The sequence below is a fragment of the Vicia villosa genome, linkage group LG2 (assembly GCF_029867415.1).
Source record: "Vicia villosa cultivar HV-30 ecotype Madison, WI linkage group LG2, Vvil1.0, whole genome shotgun sequence".
Taxonomy (NCBI): domain Eukaryota; kingdom Viridiplantae; phylum Streptophyta; class Magnoliopsida; order Fabales; family Fabaceae; genus Vicia; species Vicia villosa.
Genome location: NC_081181.1, coordinates 86,924,226 through 86,945,280, shown reverse-complemented (window position 1 = coordinate 86,945,280; position 21,055 = coordinate 86,924,226). Strand labels below are relative to the sequence as shown.

General features: G+C 34.2%; 2 protein-coding genes across 3 annotated transcripts; both read right to left on the bottom strand.

The window, feature by feature from the left end:
- Positions 1-473: 473 nt before the first annotated feature.
- LOC131646381 (single-stranded DNA-binding protein WHY1, chloroplastic-like) lies at positions 474-3,547 on the bottom strand. 2 transcript variants are annotated; one of them, XM_058916432.1, is made up of 7 exons: positions 3,227-3,544; positions 2,989-3,089; positions 2,741-2,833; positions 1,686-1,780; positions 1,186-1,259; positions 937-1,025; positions 474-795 (listed from the first exon to the last, which is right to left on the bottom strand). In XM_058916432.1, the coding sequence occupies exons 1-7, from the start codon at positions 3,456-3,458 to the stop codon at positions 673-675; spliced, it is 807 nt and encodes a 268-aa protein (XP_058772415.1). In that variant the 5' UTR covers positions 3,459-3,544; the 3' UTR covers positions 474-672. The 2 variants fall into 2 exon arrangements, with proteins under 2 accessions (XP_058772415.1, XP_058772416.1); XM_058916433.1 differs by lacking the exon at positions 1,186-1,259 and having other exon boundaries at positions 3,227-3,547.
- A 15,271-nt stretch (positions 3,548-18,818) lies between these two features.
- LOC131649518 (uncharacterized) lies at positions 18,819-20,468 on the bottom strand. Its single transcript, XM_058919278.1, has 2 exons — positions 19,768-20,468; positions 18,819-19,686 (listed from the first exon to the last, which is right to left on the bottom strand). The coding sequence occupies exons 1-2, from the start codon at positions 20,466-20,468 to the stop codon at positions 18,819-18,821; spliced, it is 1,569 nt and encodes a 522-aa protein (XP_058775261.1).
- Between the last annotated feature and the right edge of the window lie 587 nt (positions 20,469-21,055).

Sequence of the window (21,055 nt, the reverse complement as noted above, 5' to 3'; positions counted from 1 at the left end):
GGGACCCATTTTAAGTTTTTAGATGGGTAGTATGGATATTTACAAATTTTAATTAGTGGTTTAAATAATTGAGAAGTGTGAAATAATATTTTATATTAAGTGGGGTCCATTTATACCACCAAATTGGGTGGTATGGATGTGGATGCTCTAAGCTATTTAGCTATTTTAACGGAACATTAACACCCCTATTTTTAACCACTTGAAATGACATGTCAAATCAAAATATTATTAAAAATTTGTATAAAAAGAACACTGAGAGACCTAGAGATATGAACTAGATTTTCAAAAAATGTGAAGTATAGTGATGATCCTCGATTAAAGAAGAGATGTAAGTAGAGAACAAGCTGTGGATATCCATGAAGTGTTTATGTATCATTTTTCTAAAATAAATACGCAAATTTATACCCCTTGAGATTGTTCATCCTGATAAAATATGTCCTTCCCCAAAACATAAGGGTATATGCAAAAGGATCTGTTTCCCAAAATATGTAATGGAGTATATAATTTTTTATTTTTAAAATGGTATATATAAACAATACAATTAAAAAAAATGTGTTCAAATAATGATACAAACATTTTCAAATGCCTTCGACAATTCTAATCTAACAAAATGAAGTAACTTAACTTATTTAACTTGACACATAAATCACACAATGTGTGAATTGTAACTTCCTATATTGCAGAAATGGCCCTATCTAATCCATTCTTTGTCTTCTTTTCTTGGCTTGCAATATTTACTTCTGGTTTTATAGAGCTGCCAAAAGCATTCCAACCTAAAAGGCATGGCGTGATAAACTGCATACAAAAGCAACAAAATAAGCTTGTTTCGAAATAATTTAGGTGATAAGGCCCTTGAACTTAGTAGGATATTTACAAAGCACTTGAAATCAAAACAAAAGTAGAGTAGATCACAGGAGAGAAAGAGATAGATCATACATTGAAAAGTGAATTGAATACAGCAAACTCGGCTTTTGAGACAGGGATCAAGATGTTTTCGTTTATGTTCTCGGCCTTGTTTTGAACACCTTCAGAAATTGACATAACAAAGTCAGAACTGAAGTAAATGTTACAACATTTAACTAGAAAACCAATCCAAGAGTATATATTCGATACTATCAAGTTTGCGATGGAACAGAGTAAAATTAAATTTATAAAATAACAACGAAAGTTTATGAAGAGTTTTACTTAGGTTAAACATATGACCAGAACCGTCGTGAAGTGGCTCCACCTTCAAAACTTTACTCCTTTTACCTTCACCACTGCATAACAAGACAATGTACCAAATGCCTTCAAATATAAAATCACAGCAAAAATAGTTGAACAGATGAAACTATTTAGTTAATAAGCATAAATCTATATGTATGGTCATACTATTAAATATAAAAACATAAAATCACAGTAAAGACATTGATTACGTGAAACGACTTAATAAATACGCATGAATCTATAGATATGGGCATATTAAATATGAAATCACAGCAAAGACGTTGAATATATGAAACAAGTCAGTTAATATGCATGAATCTATATATATGACACTGTCAAATCAAATCTCCTTCCAATTTGAGAAGAGTTGTCTATTTAGACAACAAGGCAAAGCAAGCAATGATGAGAAACTTTGAATATGTTATTATGCTGGGTCATTCATTACAATAATTAGCAGGGTAGGGAGAGCACAGAACTACCTTTTTCGTTTTAAAGGGTCATGAAAAAATTCACAAGACTCCTTCGCACCAAGGTTGATTAGACTTCCAATTTCTTCCACTGACAGCGAAAATACCTGTGTACAACAAAGGACGATTTATATTATGTTTTAAACTACAAGAATGCAACTAAATTCAATAGTATCACAAATTTCAATTTTGTTATTGATGCAAGGGAGGCTCATCACTTCTGGGCCTTAAGAACATACAAAAGATCCAACATGTAGGAGGAACTGAACGAGACAAGAAAACTAGACTTGTTAATATAATCTTTGTGAATCGGGACTAGGAATACTTACGTAAAAGCAAATTCATGGACAATTATATCAGTTGCTACTTGATAGCAGTAAGATAACTCGATAATATTAGATAATGTCTTTAACTCAAGATAATCCAAGGATCATTCAAAAACAAAAAACAAAAAAAAGACATTCCTTAATTTCATCATACATAACTTAAGCAAAAAAATAAATACAGATCTGCGCAAATGATATTTTAGGTTAGCAAACTCGAGAGCCTGCTACGTAAACTTATACAATCTTCCTAAAGCTGACTCATAGACTTATAATAGTTAATTTGATACAAAAAATGAGAAACATTATTTATTTCTACGTGCATAACAAACATTTAACATTTTAACTTAGTAGAAAATGAACCACATTGCATCACAATTCAAAACTGATAGACAAACTCACAAATGACAACACAGGTCCACAAAAAAGACAAACTCACAAGGTTTATAATCACACAAGAATGAAGGATGGCCGGACTGGTTTCCCCTCGCGGAAGTACTTACTTAGAAGAGCTAGGTTTCAGCTTGTAAGAATTTATGAAGCACGGACACCTTTAAGAGTAGGTGTGTTGCAGTGACCGACACACACCCGTACGACATGTGTCGGAAACGTCAAACAAGTGTCTCCAAAAATGGTTTTTTCTTTGGTCCGAGACTCTTTGAATCGGTATCCGACACTTATACGACACGTGTCTAGAAACTATGATATGGTTTAAACTCAATTTATAGAAGAACCATAACTCACCTGTTTTCTGTTCCAATCATATTGTAACGGACCAGCCGAAGGAGCAAACTGGAGCAGCAAACAACCTTCTCTAGATATCTTGAATGCCCCTGACTGCGAAAACACACAAAATATTCATAATCAAACACTACAATATTCAAAATCCATAAAACTATACCTCGCATCACAGAAATTCTAATGAAAAATAACTTCACCAATCAACCAAATCCAACAAAAAAATATATATCAAGAAACAAACAAAAACATACATCCAATGAAGTGAATTCCGGAGGTCTAGGAGCCACAGTGAGCACAGCTTTCCCTTTGTAAACTGAATAACCAACATAAACCCTAGCTGGCAATTCTACAGCTGATAAAAAATCACACAAATAAAAAAATAAACAAAATTACAAAAATAAAATAAAACAGTATCATCACGATGATTAAACAACATTCATCATCAATTTCTGAAGTAACTGATTATGATACAAAAAAAAAAGTGATTACCTGGTGGAGGAGAACGTTGAGGCGGTGGTGAAGGAAGTGATTTCAGTTTGGGTGTCGGTTGTACAAGCTCTGGAAGGCTACGTGTGAAAGAGGATTGTGGAAGATTGGAGGAGAAAGTGCGAGCCACGCGCCTTGGAGAAATGGATTTCTTGGGAGTGATGAAAGAGTGGTTTGGGACTGAGATTGGGTTGGTGGCAGTGGTGGTATAAGATTGTGCCTGCAACATCTTCATCTTTTTTCTATTACTCTGGTGGTTTATGTTCAGTTGGGATATTTTTTGGGCTCTCGTAAATTGTAAAATAAAAAGGTGTGAATTTATGTAGCATGTGATTGGAGGATACGTATATCTTGGATAGATTCATCGACTTAGTGCATAATTATTGGCAATGTATCGGAATAAGTATGTCATAAAAAATTTCACAACAATTATTTTTTTTCCTTTCTACTTTTAGTATTTATTTATGAAAGAATATTGCCTTACTCTACTAACAAATTTCTAGTATGTCAAATATTTATTGTTGACTTATTTAGTCTAATTATATTTATTTACTTAAAAAGTTGGAATTACTATTTAATTTGTTTTCTCTTTATTTTTTATGGTTTTTCCTACTTTTGAAAAAAAAAATGTGTATATCTTGAAAATAATATAAAATAACATCCCAAAAATAATATTAAGGATTATCATCTAAGACGTCAATACCTTAAGTGTTTTAACCCTTTGGATCTTACACTTGGGAGGTTATGTACCTTCGTAAGCACAAGGGCAGTTATATACGAGCAAAATCTTCGAGAAGACTTCACTTAAACGCTTCGCTCTGCTATGCCTCGCGCTTGGGGGTTATGTACAATCAGGAAAATTAGCTTATGTCGGTGCGAGGTGAATAGCTCGCGTCAAGATGGAATTGCCTCGGTCCCACTTAAATCAAGGATCTCAGTGTGGTCGTCTGACATTTAATCACTGCGTAGTCAAGGGAAACAGAGAAATCAATAGCAATCATGGCCATAAGTGTAGGAATAATTCCATAAATAACAGGTGCTATATATAGAGACATCTTCCTATCAACATAGGCAAGCAATCCTAATACGAAAAACACTTACAACTTCTTTGCAACCTCTCTCGACCCGCATCAGGATGATTATCAATATTGTTCCACAAGAACAGTTGGCGTCGTCTGTGAGAAAAGGTAAAACTTTCCTACTTCCACATCAAAATTGCGAACAGACGTAGCTCATGCTGCCAGAACCGGACCAGCAGCAGCAACCCAGGTCAATAGACTGAAATGGAAGAATTGGTCGTAGCGGTAGATTTGTTGCACCAGCAAAATGGACAACTCTTGGGCACAGTCCACGACCTACAACAAAATCAGCATAAGCTTCATGTGGATGAAGATTCAGACGATCCGATGGACACTCAACCTTTGACGAAGGAGATTTGGAACGATTAAGTTCCAGAAAACTTCAAACTACCTCCCTTATTTTCCTTCGATAGGAAGCGAGGCCCCTAGGAGGACATCCTCACGATCAACAATCAGATGGCAATAATAGACGTGGGCGAGTCTTTAAAATGAAAGTTGATGGCGGGTAATCTCATTGAGGTCGTCGTATGTTGGTACATGGGTTTGCGAAAACATTATGTGACCAGTTATCAAGACTTGGTGAAAAAGCTAATTCATCAATTTTCCTCCAGCAAGCACATGAAGGTTACCATGACGAGTCTCTTTGATCAGTGTATTTTGATACACGATCCTCTATGTTTATACTTTTAGATTTCCATGTTTTATTTTGGTTATTTTTCCCTTTTAATGTGTTTTTATAATTTAGTTTATTTTTGTACTTATTTGATTTTCGTATTTTATTTTCAGCTTTGACAGCTTTCACGGAAACGATCATAACTGGAGTTCTAGGAATCTGATTGAGGCGTTCTAATAATCGCCAGAAATCTAAGAGAGAGAGCTACGACTTTCATGTAGGAGTCGAAGTCAGATTCAGAACCTATAATTCCCAGACTTTCGTTTGAAGCTGCATCACTATTTTATTTTCAATTTTTGGGTCGTTAAGTAGTGGGCCTGGGTTTTGTAATTTGACTCAGTTGGGTCGAAAACGTTTTTGGCTGATGTACCTAGGGCTGACCGCTACTGTTCATTCTCTGACGTTTTTACTATTCACAAAAATATTTTGGGAGCTTTTGGTACGATCGTGTAATGGAGAACTAATCTGAATGTGAAATCTGTCGGAGTCAAATTCCAAATACTTTGAGGTTTTTTATCAATTTCAATTAAATTGCTCATTCCTTTCAATATCATGCTCTATGTCTTGTTTGCTTAATTCAAGTTCCATAGGATAAATATTGATTTGATTCTATGATTGTTGTCCTATAATTCAATCGCGTTTGCTTTATCCGCGCAATTGTGTTTGCTTAATTCACAATATTTTAATCCGTTTGCTTAATTCGGAAATTAGGAATTTACAATCTTGTAGTATGAATTGCGCTTGTTAATTTAACATTACAATCAAATAGGAATTGAAATCATTAAGGGAATTGGAATTATATTGACCGATGATAAGTTGGAAATCGAACCGGTAGGTTAACCTGTTTTAATCACTTATTTTATAATCACTTATTTGCTCTATTGTCAATTCGATTCTAAACCAACCAACCCCCCCCCCCAATTGAACTTAGATTAGTTGATATAATACAAGAATCCTTGTGAGACGATATTCGAGTTACCGTTACTGTTACTACAACCGACAGGGGCAAGGGGAGACTCTTTGCGAGTATCTGGCCCGATTCAGTGAGGAAATGATCAAAGTTTCTCACCCCAATCGGGAGATGTTCGTGGGAGCATTCCATAATGGAGTGAAGGCCAAAAAACGATGAAGTCGATGGATGGCATCACTACTAGAGCATAATGCTACCTCAAAGGAGAAGAAAGCAATGCAGAAAACAGGTCTCAATATGTGAAATAAAATGGCTCCTTAAAATCAGACGAGGCCTTATCGAGAAGACATAAAGAGAGCAGACACCAACGGGAGAGACTTCCCTGGATAGGGAGAATCGACATGAGACCTTTTGAGAGGCTCACTCCACCTAACACTAGTAGAGAGAAGATCCTACAAGAAACCTATGCGGAACGCACAATTCCCGAGCTGGGGGCGCCAAAAGGCTGCCATGGAGCAAAACGCTGACAGTTACTACAAATACCACAAGAACCAGGGTCACCATACAGAATATTGCCATCATTTGAAGCACAAAATCGAAAAACTCATCCAACGGGGTCGCCTACAAAAGTACTAACAATGAGGGGAACGATCCACCAAAGATGGACCCCTCGGAAGAACTTCGTTTGAGAAGAATTCAAGGCACAAAGAACAAGCAAGAAGTATGCCCTAACATACTTTAAACACTATCTCTGACGGATTTGCAGGAGGTAGAGTGTCTGGTTGGGCCAGGAAGAGTTACACTAGACATGTGATACACGTGTCCCATGGTTATCTATTTGAAATACCGATATCTGATCCCAAAACTAGTTTTTCCAAGCGAGACACAGTGGGAATCATGTCGCATTAGGACGACCTGATAGTGATCAGCCTCTAGATAGGTAGCTGGGAAGTGAAGAGAGTTTTGCTTGACCCTGGAGGTTCATATGACATTTTATGCTGGGAGGAGTTCCATAAACTCAACTTGAAATTCAATTCCCTCCAGCCCTTCAAAGGATCCCTCGTGGGTTTTTCTGGCTAATAGGTTCATGTCTTGGGTTTCTCATCCCTGCGCACCATTTTTGGAATGGGAATGAGCTCTAAGGAAACATAAGTGCGCTACATGGTCATCAGCACGCCCTCACCGTATAACATTATTGTGGGTCACCCGATTTTCAACACCATCGAGGCGGCCTTGTCAACTCAACATTTAACCATGAAGTACCTGTTAAGCAATGGACATGTGGGAATTATAAAAGGAAATCAACAATAGGCAAGATGGTGTTATCGCGACAGCTTGAAATTCCGGAGGTTTCCAAAGACTGACCAACCTTCTAACCCACGAGCCATCCATTTTGTCGACCTTGATCCGCGAGGGCGATCTAGGAGATGGTAGTTTAAAGGCGACCGAAGAGCTCAAAACTATCAGAATTGTTCCAGAAATTCATAAAGTCACGAAACTAGGAATCGTCCTCCCTCCGGAGGAAGAAGTAGAAATCATAGAGTTACTCAAAGAAAACATTGACCTATTCGCTTGGCTGCCTGCAGATATGCCTGAAATTGATCCTAGTGTTGTGTGCCACCAAGTGTCCATCAAGAAGGACGCCAAGCCCATCACTCAACGGAAAATAAAGAAGGGTAATAATTAGATACCCGCCATAGAAGAAGAAATGGGAAAACTCTTGGACGCCAACTTCATAAAAGAAATGAAATATCCCACCTGGCTCGCCAACGTGGTAATGGTGAAGAAAAGCTCTGGGAAATGGAGAATATGCGTAGATTACACTGACCTCAACATAGCGTGTCCAAACGACCCGTATCCCTTACCCAAAATTGATCATTTTATAGACGAGTCATTAGGTTTTAAAACCCTCATCTTCAGGGATACCTATTCTGGTTACAACCAAATCAGAATGAGTTTCGCCGACGCCCCGAAGACCGCCATCGTGACCAACAAAAAAATTACCACCACCATGTGATGCCCTATATGGATGCAGTTTTTCCAATCAAATCGAGCGAAATCTAGAGGTCTACATCGACGATATGGTTGTGAAGACATCTCCAGACAAGTGTAACACCCCTTTTATACCCCAAAATAAATAATATAATCAGAGAATAAGCATGCATATATACAAAAGGGCGTCACATCGACGTTTTCAAAAACTAAAAGCTTTTTAAAAACCGACAGCATTCATTTATAATATAGATACACCTGTTCATTTCAAATAACACCTCTCAATTAATCATACTTTATCCAGAATATGCGTTCACAGCGGAAACTACTAAATACTCATGTGTTTCATAAAATGATTCATGTCCCATACCATGATCAAGTCTCAATAATCATCTCAACATAAACTAAAACATAATACAGAATAGCTGGCTTAAAGCCTCTCAAACAACAAGTAGAAAAATAACAAGTTCTTAAATCAAACATCATGCATAACCGAATAGAAACATGAGTTCAAATAACTAGTCTACCCAGTGTTACATGACCAGAGCATCGACTCACTACCTAATCTTCAACAAACACGGAAGAAAACTCCAGTTAGATCACGCACGAGCTACTAACGATAGAACCTGCATGTCGCCAAATGAGGGCAACATTAAAACAGAAGGGTGAGAATACAAATCATTATGAAGAAAGTATAATAAGATACAATGATTCAATCAACAGTTATGGGAATTCATCACACTTATATAACCATGTAAATAATACTAACCAACATTTATTTCACATGTTACAAGCATACATCAAAACTCAAGGAGTATAGTATTAAATTCCAATACTATATTCCCAAAATAATACACATAACTATAATTATCATATAATCATATATTTTACCAAGTCATGTGTCCAAACATCACCAAATCAAATTATCACATCTCATGTACACATAACAGTCACATAAATGCATATATTCAAACATCACATAACCTCAATGTGACTCAATGCAAAACATGTGACTCAATGCATGTGGTACCCAATGTGGACCCAAAGTTCCACCGCTTCCGATTCATATAGAATCTAGCCACGCTTTAGATCTGGACAAGATCGAAGCCACCAAATGTAAACATATAGTTTACCGCTTTCCGAATTCACTCTAGAATCCAAGCCGCTTCCTATCCGGACAAGATCAAAGCCACTACGCATGTTTCCAATTAAGGATCAACGTAATCTACGTCTATTTCCATTTAAGGATCACCGTCTAATACCATGTGAACCCACAGTTTCACCACTTCCATAATAAAGCCGACTATGCCATGAATGAATGTACAATTACCAACCAATTATGCAATTAAGATCATCTCTACCATCTTAACATTCCGCATATCATAATAATTCAACTCGATGAATTATCTACCAATTGTACACAAAATTCACAACACATACATATCATTCACATATAAAAGGCCAATTAATCAATTATGATTTACACAATCCAATTAACACTAGTGTCCATACCATCTCATGTCAATTCACATTTACCGCATATATATATATATATATATATATATATATATATATATATATAATCAAAACAACATCATTGACATAGCAATATATTATTCTCAACATAAATATTCAACCTAAACACAATTACGGTCAAACTCTCAAAATACCGTAATTTACCGGTAAACCGAATAATTAATCTAATTCTAAGTATATTCCAAATCAAACAGACTCATTAAAACTAATTCTATTGCTCATTTAATCAACCAATTAATATCACTCTATATTAATTTCATTTTCAATATTTCATTTCCATTTCTAGATCCTACTGTTTTAGTAATGCTATTGTTTTTCACAACTCATATCTTACTGTTTTTCAATTATGTAACAATTCATAATCATGATTCATTTCAAATATGTATACCATTATATATTTATGTTAAAGAAAAGAATGGAACCATGAAATGAAACAGTACCAAGCAATGCATGAAATCGCATGAAACCAAATAGAAAGAACAAGGCCACAACACACAGTAGATATTACATGAAACCGAAAATATAGTGACTAAATTCATATGCTACAGTGAAATAAATATACTAAATAAACCACATGCTTTTATATATATATATATATATATATATATATATATATATATATATATATATATATATATATATATATATATAGTTACAGGAACTAGGATAACACAACTAGTTCATTTTCAATTTCCATTGCATATATACCGCTACAGTGCTACACACACACATATATATATATATATATATATATATATATATATATATACATATATATATATATATATATATATATATATATATATATATATATATATATATATATATATATATATATATATGTTATTTGATTCGCTACAATAAATGAGAAAAAAAAGGACGTTACAACAATTGGAAGAAAACAAAAAACAGGGACACACATTCTGCACAGTTATCACTACAGTGCCTTATTAAATTGCTATAGTATCAATAGATGCCAATTAGTGATTCTCAATCATCCCCTAATTTCACAATGTACCAATTACTAAGATCATAACATGTTTATAACATCAATTTCATGGATTATCAACAAAATCTAACATGTCAAAAACCTAACATTGAAGAACAAAATCCCTAAATCAATTTACCCATTGACCCAGTCATACTAACCCATAATAATAAGTATTCTCCCCCTTACCTCTTCAATGTGCTTCAAACCCTAGCTTTTGCCCCTTGTTGTTCTTCCCCTTTCTTCCTCTTCCTCCTCTCCAAAATGAGCCAAAGTTATGATACCTCTACTCTTCCCAAACCCTTACTATATTATTCATATTAGGCTTAACCCATATAATTCCACTTCCTAACTAATTAGGCCCAATTGATAAAATAGAGTAGTCAAATAAATAATTATGCTCCAACAAATAATATTATTACCCTTAATATTACTTTCTGATTAATCCAATTAAATTCGACTTTATCTCAAATAAATAAAAATCTAATAATAATATTATTTCTAATATTATTTCTCTACATATTCCACTTTATTAATTATTCGATTAACCGAATAAATTTCAACTTCACTTAATAATCTGAACATGTTTCTCAATAACACCGACGATCCAATTAATTATCAAACTTCGTCCAAATTAAGTAAATAAATCTTTATTTAATTTAATTAGCCAATTAATAAAATTCGGGCTGTTACAACTCTCCCCCACTTAAAAGATTTTGTCCTTGAAAATTATCTCAAACGAACAACTTCGGATATGAATCCTTCATCTGACTCTCAAGCTCCCAAGTCACATTACTACTACCCGGTCCAACCCAAACGACTTTGCCTAAATTGATCTCTTTACCATGAAGCTTCTTCACCTACTCTCCCCAATATTTGATACGGTAAATAAGACGCGGCGTCAACTTACGCGAATTCAATGCTCTGCCAACACCCGTTATTAGCGTAACCCTCAAAACGCATGATCATCGACATCAACTCAAGAGCCTTCCTTCTCTTATCATGATAGCCCTTATGACGACTGAGAAAATTTCACCTTTTCTTAAATCATCTTAACTTCATCCGTGGACTGTTGAATGAACTCGGGTCCAACCATAACACTCTCTCCAAACAAATTCAAACGACTGAATAGTCCTCTCCGTTTACCCATCAGTTCGCGGATGATACACCGAACTCAAAACATAGCTTCGTACCCAAAGCACTTTGCAACCTTCCCAAAATCTATAATTGATCCTTGGATCCTTATTTGAAACAATACTCTAAGGAATACCACACGTAAGCTTCAACATACCAAGCTTAACGCACGAAGGTGTCGCCTCACAAACCAAACTCAAATCTCTAAATTGTTCCAACAAGTCAAACTCTCGAATCATCAACATAAACATGTGAAATGATTTCCCACCCAATGCATCGACTACAACTTTCGCTTTTCCAGGATGGTTGTAACACCCCCAATTCTATACTAAACAAATAAGGCATATATTTGCGTAAATCAGAGTAAAGAAGCATGCATCTCACGAGGGCGTTACACATATTTCAAAATAGAACAAAACATTTTATCTTTAAACATGCAGTGGTCATTTCCAAACGACACGGGATTTAAAACAACATGCAAACCACAGCGGAATAATCATCTCATCAAATAAATGGTCAAAACGAATGATTCCCATACATCATCCACCATATCTCAACATCTCGGCTCAAGGCCATTCATCAACAAAATAACGTATTCAAATACTAAATACAATATGAGTAACAAATATCTTATAACAACGAGTCATAAAATATAAACCCAACCCCATGTGTTACATATGACCAGAGCACAAGTGACTACTTAGTCACGACACCTTACAAAGATCTAATCCCTAAGCTAAGCCTCCTTTGAAGCATCGCTATCCACGAAACCTGCACGTTACCAACAAAGGGCAACATTCAAAAAGAAGGGTGAGAATTCAACTTCTTATAGGTAAACATAATATGGGAAATGTAAAACACAACAAGAATACATTTCAAGAATTCATCACTCTTCACATAAACATGCATCATATACAATTAATCAAGATTCACATGTTCATGTCATACAACCTAGCTCATTCAATTCCACATAATCATACATGATTCCTAAACAATGTACATAATCATATTTCAACAACATATGGATTCTAAGTACATATCCTTTTTGACAACATTCACGGAATAACAATTGTATTTAAACATAATCATATTCTAAAGGGTTAAATATACGATGCCCCCTGCCACTAGGGCGAGTTTTGATTTTGCCCCCCTGAAGTTTTTTTAGGAATCGAACCTGGTTCTTGCATGTTGCTATAATGCATCTCCCACCAACTGAACTGTAACATCTTATTGATTTTTTTTCGTTTCAAACTCAATTTAATATATATTATTTACGTTTTAACTATTTTTATAAAAAATATATAGATTAACGTTAATATAAAAAAATTTAGTTAAAAATGAATAAATGTAGTTTATAAAAATGTTTGTTTATAAAATGTTAATTTATATAATTTTCTTACTTTATAAAATGAATAAAATATAATTTATAATAATGTTTGTTTATACATATTAATTTATAATTTTGTTTGTTTTATATAATATATATTAGAATCATTATAAAAATATATATATAAATGATTTATAACACAATTAATTTTTATATATAACTGAATTTTTAAAAATTATTTTATTTATTATATATATTAACTAAATAAAATAAATATAGATGATGCAATAATTATAAAACTAATTATATTTTTCAATTATAAAACTGAGCAATAATTAATAAATCCCTAACAAATATTAACGTTTTATTTTTTTATATAATATATTAACATCTCAAATTTATAAATTTCTAAAAAAACTGAGAAATTCCTATAAAAAATTAAACAATATTAATTTATAATAGTTATACTAACTTTTTATATTAGTTATACTAAAATATACTTTATATATTAATAGTTAGTTTATAATATTATAAGGACTCCTAGTATAATGTTAACATTTTTTTTGTTTTATATATATGTTTTATTTTTTTATATTAACGTTAACAACATTTATTTTGTTTTATATATATGTTAAATTTTTTTATGTTAATGTTCAGTATATTTATATATATGTAACATATATACTAAATTTTTTTATTTTATATGTTAAATAAATGTTAACATTCAGTATATATATATATATATATATATATATATATATATATATATATATATATATATATATATATATATATATATATATATATATATATATATATATATATATATATATATATATATATATATATATATATATATATTTATATATATATATATATATATATATATATATATATATATATATATATATATATATATATATATTAACATTTTTGTTTATTACATTTAAAAAAGTTAATTAAAAAATTATATAAAAACGTTAATTAAAAACTTGAAAGTGTTATAAAAATTTAATAGTTTATAAAAAATTTAATTATTTTATAAATTTAAGAATTTATAAATTTAAAATATTATATAAAACGTTTTATATTAATATACTAACTTTTTATGCTAATATAAAATACATTATTATGTTCAGTTTTTATTCAGTTAAAATATTAATAAGAAAAGCAAATAAAAAATACTTAGTTGCAACGAAATGGTGTAGTTCAGTTGGTTGAGGAGTTTCTCATTAACATACTTGAAGTGGGTTCAATCCTTGGCACGTCCAGTCAGCCAAACAAAAGATAGGGGCTTCTGAAAACAGAATCTTTGTTTTATAGGGGGCGGTTTACAATAAAAAAACTTCAGGTGGGCAAAATCAAAACTCGCCCTAGTGGAAGGGGGCATCGTATATTTAACCCTATTCTAAATATACAAGTTATCATCACATAATCACATATACATGTTTTTCCAAATATATAGACATGTATAAGATTCACCGATGTATTTCAAGTATGAACATATATCACCAAATGCACATATTCATCTCTATCCCATTTCACAAAACATCATAGAATATGTTTACATCAATAGAATCGTATCATTAATATTACAAGTATACATGTAATCACCTCTCTTACCCATGTATCATCATCAATCAAACATGATTCACATATCCACACATATATACATATATCATTAGTACATATAAATTCACATCTACATCACATATGTTTCAATCACATATATCACATTCATAACACAACAACTAATTCATATCAAATGAATCACAAATCCACATATATGCATATCCACCAACATCATTCCACACAATTCATATCACATAAATCACACCAACAACAACATTTCACACCAACACGTGCGACTCAAGTGTGACTCAATGCGATATGCATGTGGATCCCTCCGTTATCATTTTCGGTCACGCCGATTGCCACTCTCTACGGACTAGATAACCACCTCAAAGCCCCATACTCGTTAAGCTTTCAAACCCCATACTCGTTAGGTTTGGGACAAGTAAATAACCTTCGCGAGATTACCCAACATTGCCACTTTCAAAGACTCATGCTTGTGTACGTGTGCAACAAAACAAGACTCATGCATTTAAGACGATCTCTCTATCTCTTAAACTACATAATCACATCTTTACAAATTTGCACAACATTACACAACATGAAATTCAATCCAATATCACGCATCAATTAGCATTTAGCAATCAATTACATAATTCATGGTATTAACATCTCATAAGGCATCCATGAACATTGATCATACAAGATTCATCCATAACATACATATATAATTACATGTTATTTTTAATTAACATCATAATTAAATTAAACAAATGCCATTCAAACCTACTCTATCATGTAGAAAATCTCATTAGCTTTCTAACGCTTCGAATGTCGCATAAAACGGAGTTACGGATCAAAAGTTATGGCCTTTACAAAAATCTGCCAAAAATAGAATCTGCAGGTCGACGCAAAGAAAGCATAGGTCGACGCATTGAACTCCTGCCACCCTCGGGTATGCGCATGCTGACCCAATAGGTCGACGCATTCATCAGAAAACCCAGATTTTTGCCTTTTAGGCTGCACAGGTCGACGCAAACTTCTATGTAGGTCGACCTATGCTGCGTAAAACTCAGAAAATCACCATTTTCTTCCCCATTCCCCTCATACAACACCCATTAACCCAAACACAATCCATACATCAATTAAAAGCAAAATTGGCACACATATGATGTTCCTAATCATGTTTCTAACCATGGGTCATTCATACAACACTTTAAACATGAACAAATCATAAAATCTCATTGTTTTATCATAAACCCTAACATTTTCCAAAACTATGAGATGAAGAGATGAAAGATTACACAAACACACATTACCCAATCATATAGTCTATAAGAACTTGGATTCAAACCCCTACCTCTAATCAAATTCCTCCAATCTTCAAGAATCTCACAATCCTCTTCTCTTCCTCTTCTCTTCTTTCTCTCTAGCCTCTTTCTCCAAAATGAATGTTATGAGAACTAACCTAATTTCTCTCTTACTATCTTTCTCACATAAATGGGATTAACCCACAATCTATTCTTTCTAACTAAATTAGGCCCATCAACTAATATCTCATAATATTACTAATAATTCAATTAATCCAATTAGCACAAATCTCAAATTAAATAATATCATACTAAATAATTGAATAACATGAATAATTAGTAAAACACCAAATAAAACTAATTAAATAAATAGCTAATAAAAATTGGGATGTTACAATGGTAGTCCAAACCAAAATCATAATCTTTTAAGAATTCTAACCATCTTCTTTGCCTCATATCTACTGATACTTCAAATGCTTGTGGTCACTATACATATCAAATCTCGGTCCCAACAAATAATGCCTCTTAGGTTTCAAAACAAACACAACGGCGGATAAATCCCATTCATACGTCGAATAATTCCTCTCGCGAATTCTCAGTTACCTTGAAGCATAAACTACCACTTATCAATATTTGCATCAACACACCTCAGCTCGAAATCACATATCCAAGGAAACTCACTTCTTCCAACCAAAACTCACATTCAGAAAGCTTCGCATAAAACTTATTCTCTTTCAACACCGATAACACAATCCTTAAATTCCCAGTGTGATCATCTCACTCATAGGATCAAATGTCTTCAAGAAACATTACCTCATAGAACCTTCTTTTTTCTTAATCGACAAAACAAGCGCAACCCTACGGCTACACACTCAGACGAATGAACCTTTTCTCATATAACTCCTCAAATTGACCCTTCAACTTCTTCCTAGCCGTTTTGCACATCACCAAGTTAGTAAAACAAGTCTATTTCGTCCAATACGATTTCGTCTCCTATCAACAATAGATTAAGGGTGATCAAGTCCTCAATTTGTCAATAGAAAGTCGACAATCATAATGAAACATAGACCTCCATTACTAAACTACAATATCGTTCCTTCAGATCTTGTACTCAAAACCGCCTAAACTACCGAGACCCAAAATCTCTCTTGAGGTTACAATTACTCGATTTAACTCCAAACAACTCATAACAATATTCTCATCAAATTGAACTCACGGAGACAAACTAAGTCAATTCCAAAATCTCTACCATAAATGCTCAACGGATAATTCAACACACAAAGAAGTAGAACAAAACTCATAGCAAGAGTATCAATAACCATACTTCTACGCATAACAGATAAAACAAGATCCAATCTCATAGTACAATCCAAAGAATGAAAGTATGCGTTGCACCATTATCAATAATAAAGCACGTACCTCAAATTAGCTTCTCCTAAGCAGTGGCCTCAGCACCAGACAACGCAAACACTTTTCCTTTCGTTTGCTGCTTCTTTGGCTTGTCACACATGGCACAATTGTGTCCTTGCTCACCACAACTGTAGCAAATCCTACTCGAACCAACCCCACAATCAATAGTTTTGTGACCCATCTCGCCACACCTGTAGCACTTAATCAGAGTAGAACCTCCTCCCCCACTTGGCTTCTTGCTAAAACCAGATTGTTTCCTCACGTCATCATACAGTTTCCCACAGAATTGTTCTCTTCCTCGCTTCAATTCTAGAACTCTCACTTCTTTCTTTCCACGCACATCTTCTAGAAAATAGTTTTCCAAAAATGCATCACGGAAAATATTCCAAGTAACTTCAATACCTTCCTCATCAAATCTCCGCACAATATTACTCCACCAATCCTCAGCTCCTTTCGTCAGCATGTGAGTACCAAACCGTACCTTCTGTACATCAGTACAACTCATGACTTGAAAGATCTTCTCCATTTCTCTCATCCATGCATGTGCTTTGTCCGGTCCATACTTTCCTTCAAAGATCGGCGGATCGCACCTTCGAAAGCCTCCAAAAGCACGTAACTCATCCTCTCCTCCATTACCTGCACTCCAGTGCGGCACTTGTCCAATGGCACCAATCCACCTCGCTACTGCTCCGACATTAATGTCACTATTCCTTCCTACAACCATCGTCCTAAAAAGCCAAACAACCAGGCAAACAGTATTGATCGTGTCAGATACACGAATCAAATACAACATGATTAGAAAACATTAACGACTATTGACCAACTGGTCGACCAGGCTCTTATACCACTAATGTAACACCCCTTTTATACCCCAAAATAAATAAGCATATAATCAGAGAATAAGCATGCATATATACAAAAGGGCGTCACATCGACATTTTCAAAAACTAAAAGCTTTTTAAAAACCGACAGCATTCATTTATAATATACGATACACCTGGTCATTTCAAATAACACCTCTCAATTAATCATACTTTATCCAGAATATGCGTTCACAGCGGAAACTACTAAATACTCATGTGTTTCATAAAATGATTCATGTCCCATACCATGATCAAGTCTAAATAGTCATCTCAACATAAACTAAAACATAATACAGAATATTTGGCTTAAAGCCTCTCAAACAACAAGTAGAAAAATAACAAGTTCTTAAATCAAACATAATACATAACCGAATAGAAACATGAGTTCAAATAACTAGTCTACCCAGTGTTACATGACCAGAGCATCGACTCACTACCTAATCTTCAACAAACCCGGAAGAAAACTCTAGTTAGATCACGCACGAGCTACTAACGATAGAACCTGCATGTCGCCAAACGAGGGCAACATTAAAACAGAAGGGTGAGAATACAAATCATTATGAAGAAAGTATAATAAGATACAATGATTCAATCAACAGTTATGGAAATTCATCACACTTATATAACCATGTAAATAATACTAACCAACATTTATTTCACATGTTACAAGCATACATCAAAACTCAAAGAGTATAATATTAAATTCCAATACTATATTCCCAAAATAATACACATAACTATAATTATCATATATTTTACCAAGTCATGTGTCCAAACATCACCAAATCCAATTATCACATCTCATGTACACATAACAGTCACATTAAGCCATATGCTACAAGTAGATGAATCAATTTTTGGCTTGTTAACTAAGGAATTAACAGAATGGCTAGGTGGATCAGGTAAAAGTGACATGATAGGAGTCTTGAGCAAATACAATCCACCATGCAATTCAGTTGTGCCAATCATCCTCTTGGAAGATAGATCCTGTATGACACAAGCAACAGTAGTGAACATGAGTTGACAGTTTAGACTTTGAGTTAATTTTGGAACTGAAATAAGATTGAAGGAGAATTCAGGCATATATAGAACATTAGTTAGGTAGAAGGAGTCATTGAACTTAACAGTTCCTGCAAGAGATGTAGAAACAAGGCTACCATTGGGAAGTTTAATAGTCATGGGTTTGATACAATTTAAACATTGAAAATATTTATGAGTGTAACATACATGATCTGTTGCACTAGTGTCAAGAATGAAAGTATCAGGATGGAATGAGGTGGGAAGAGTGCAGATAATACCTGAATTGGGAGTGTTATGAGAGGTGAGTTGGTTAATGCTATGAGATTGTATTTGTGATGCATCTTGGAGCAATGCTAACAGGGCTTTGTGCTGCTCAGGAGTAAAAGCCAAACCAGAAGATGCTTGAACATTTGTTTCAGAATCATCCCTGTGCTGAACTTCATGCTTGTCTTGTGAAGAAACATAATTGTTAAATGCACCAGCTGCACCATCAGTTTTCCAATTGGGAGGGTAACCGTGCTTTTTGAAACAAGTGTCAATGGTATGATTTGTCATACCACAGTGTGTGCAGACACGATTTCCTCTACCTCTACCACCAGCAGTCTTGCCACCTCTAACATTACCTCTTCCCCCAGTGTAATTGTTTCCTCTAGGCAAAGAATCACGATTTGTATTAGGAGCAGTCAATAGTTTGGATTCATCAATAGGAATAGAAACTTGACTTTCTTACTGAACAAGTAAGGAATAAACTTTGCATATGCTTGGTAAAGGATCCATTAACATAATCTGGGATCTAATGGCAGCATATTGATCATTCAATCCTTTTAAAAAATGAATTACTTGATCACTGTCTCTATAGGCTCGAATCTTAACAAGAGCACTACAAGATGGATCACATTCACAGCTAGGGATGGGACGAAAATTGTCTAACTCTTGCCATAAAATTTTCAGTTTGGTGTAATAAGAAGATATAGAAGAATCACCTTGCTTAAGGGTGCAAATCTCTTCTTGCAAATCAGAGATACGAAAGACGTCACCTTGGTAAAAACGTTCCTTCAATTCATTCCACATGTCAGCTGCGTTATCCATCCATAGAATGCTTTGAGCTATCTCTTGTTCCACAGAATTCTTGATCCATGACATGATCATGGTGTTACACCTATCCCAAGCAATGGAGTTGAAATCGAGGTCTGCAGGGCGAGGCAGTACGCCATTGATGAAGTGCAGTTTATTCTTGGACCGAAGAGCCATCATCATTGAATGGGACCAAGAGTGATAGTTACTGCTTGTGAGAAGAGGTGTAACAAGGATCAGTGCAGGATTTTCGTTTGGATGCATGAAGTAAGGGTTGATAGTATCAGTTTGATACCCTTTCGGTTGGTTGCGAGGAGTGGATTCTCCATGAACGCTACCCTCGGTGTAATTCGACATGATGAACGAAAAAGATCAAGTAGTAGAGAAAAGAAGGAGACGATGATGGAGATGAAGAAACTTGCGTTTAGAAAGCAGCGGAAGAAACGGATCACAGGCTCTGATACCATGTGAACATACAATTATCAACAAAATCTAACATGTCAAAAACCTAAAATTGAAGAACAAAATCCCTAAATCAATTTACCCATTGACCCAATCATACTAACCCATAATAATAAGTATTCTCCCCCTTACCTCTTCAATGTGCTTCAAACCCTAGCTTTTGCCCCTTGTTGTTCTTCCCCTTTCTTCCTCTTCCTCCTCTCCAAAATGAGCCAAAGTTATGATACCTCTACTCTTCCCAAACCCTTACTATATTATTCATATTGGGCTTAACCCATATAATTCCACTTCCTAACTAATTAGGCCCAATTGATAAAATAGAGTAGTCAAATAAATAATTATGCTCCAACAAATAATATTATTACCCTTAATATTACTTTCTGATTAATCCAATTAAATCCGACTTTATCTCAAATAAATAAAAATCCAATAATAATATTATTTCTAACATTATTTCTCTACATATTCCACTTTATTAATTC

Bases quoted from the DNA above. Each gene is read 5' to 3' on its own strand.
- LOC131646381 (XM_058916432.1), bottom strand. From the start codon at position 3,458: ATGAAGATGTTGCAGGCACAATCTTATACCACCACTGCCACCAACCCA. The intron at 3,090-3,226 runs GTAATCACTTTT...ATTTTTTATCAG, and splicing joins TCAACGTTCTCCTCCACCAG to CTGTAGAATTGCCAGCTAGG. The intron at 1,781-2,740 runs GTGAGTTATGGT...TGTTGTACACAG, and splicing joins ATGATTGGAACAGAAAACAG to GTATTTTCGCTGTCAGTGGA.
- LOC131649518 (XM_058919278.1), bottom strand. From the start codon at position 20,468: ATGTCGAATTACACCGAGGGTAGCGTTCATGGAGAATCCACTCCTCGC. The intron at 19,687-19,767 runs GTAAGAAAGTCA...TTCTTTGCCTAG, and splicing joins GTTTATTCCTTACTTGTTCA to AGGAAACAATTACACTGGGG.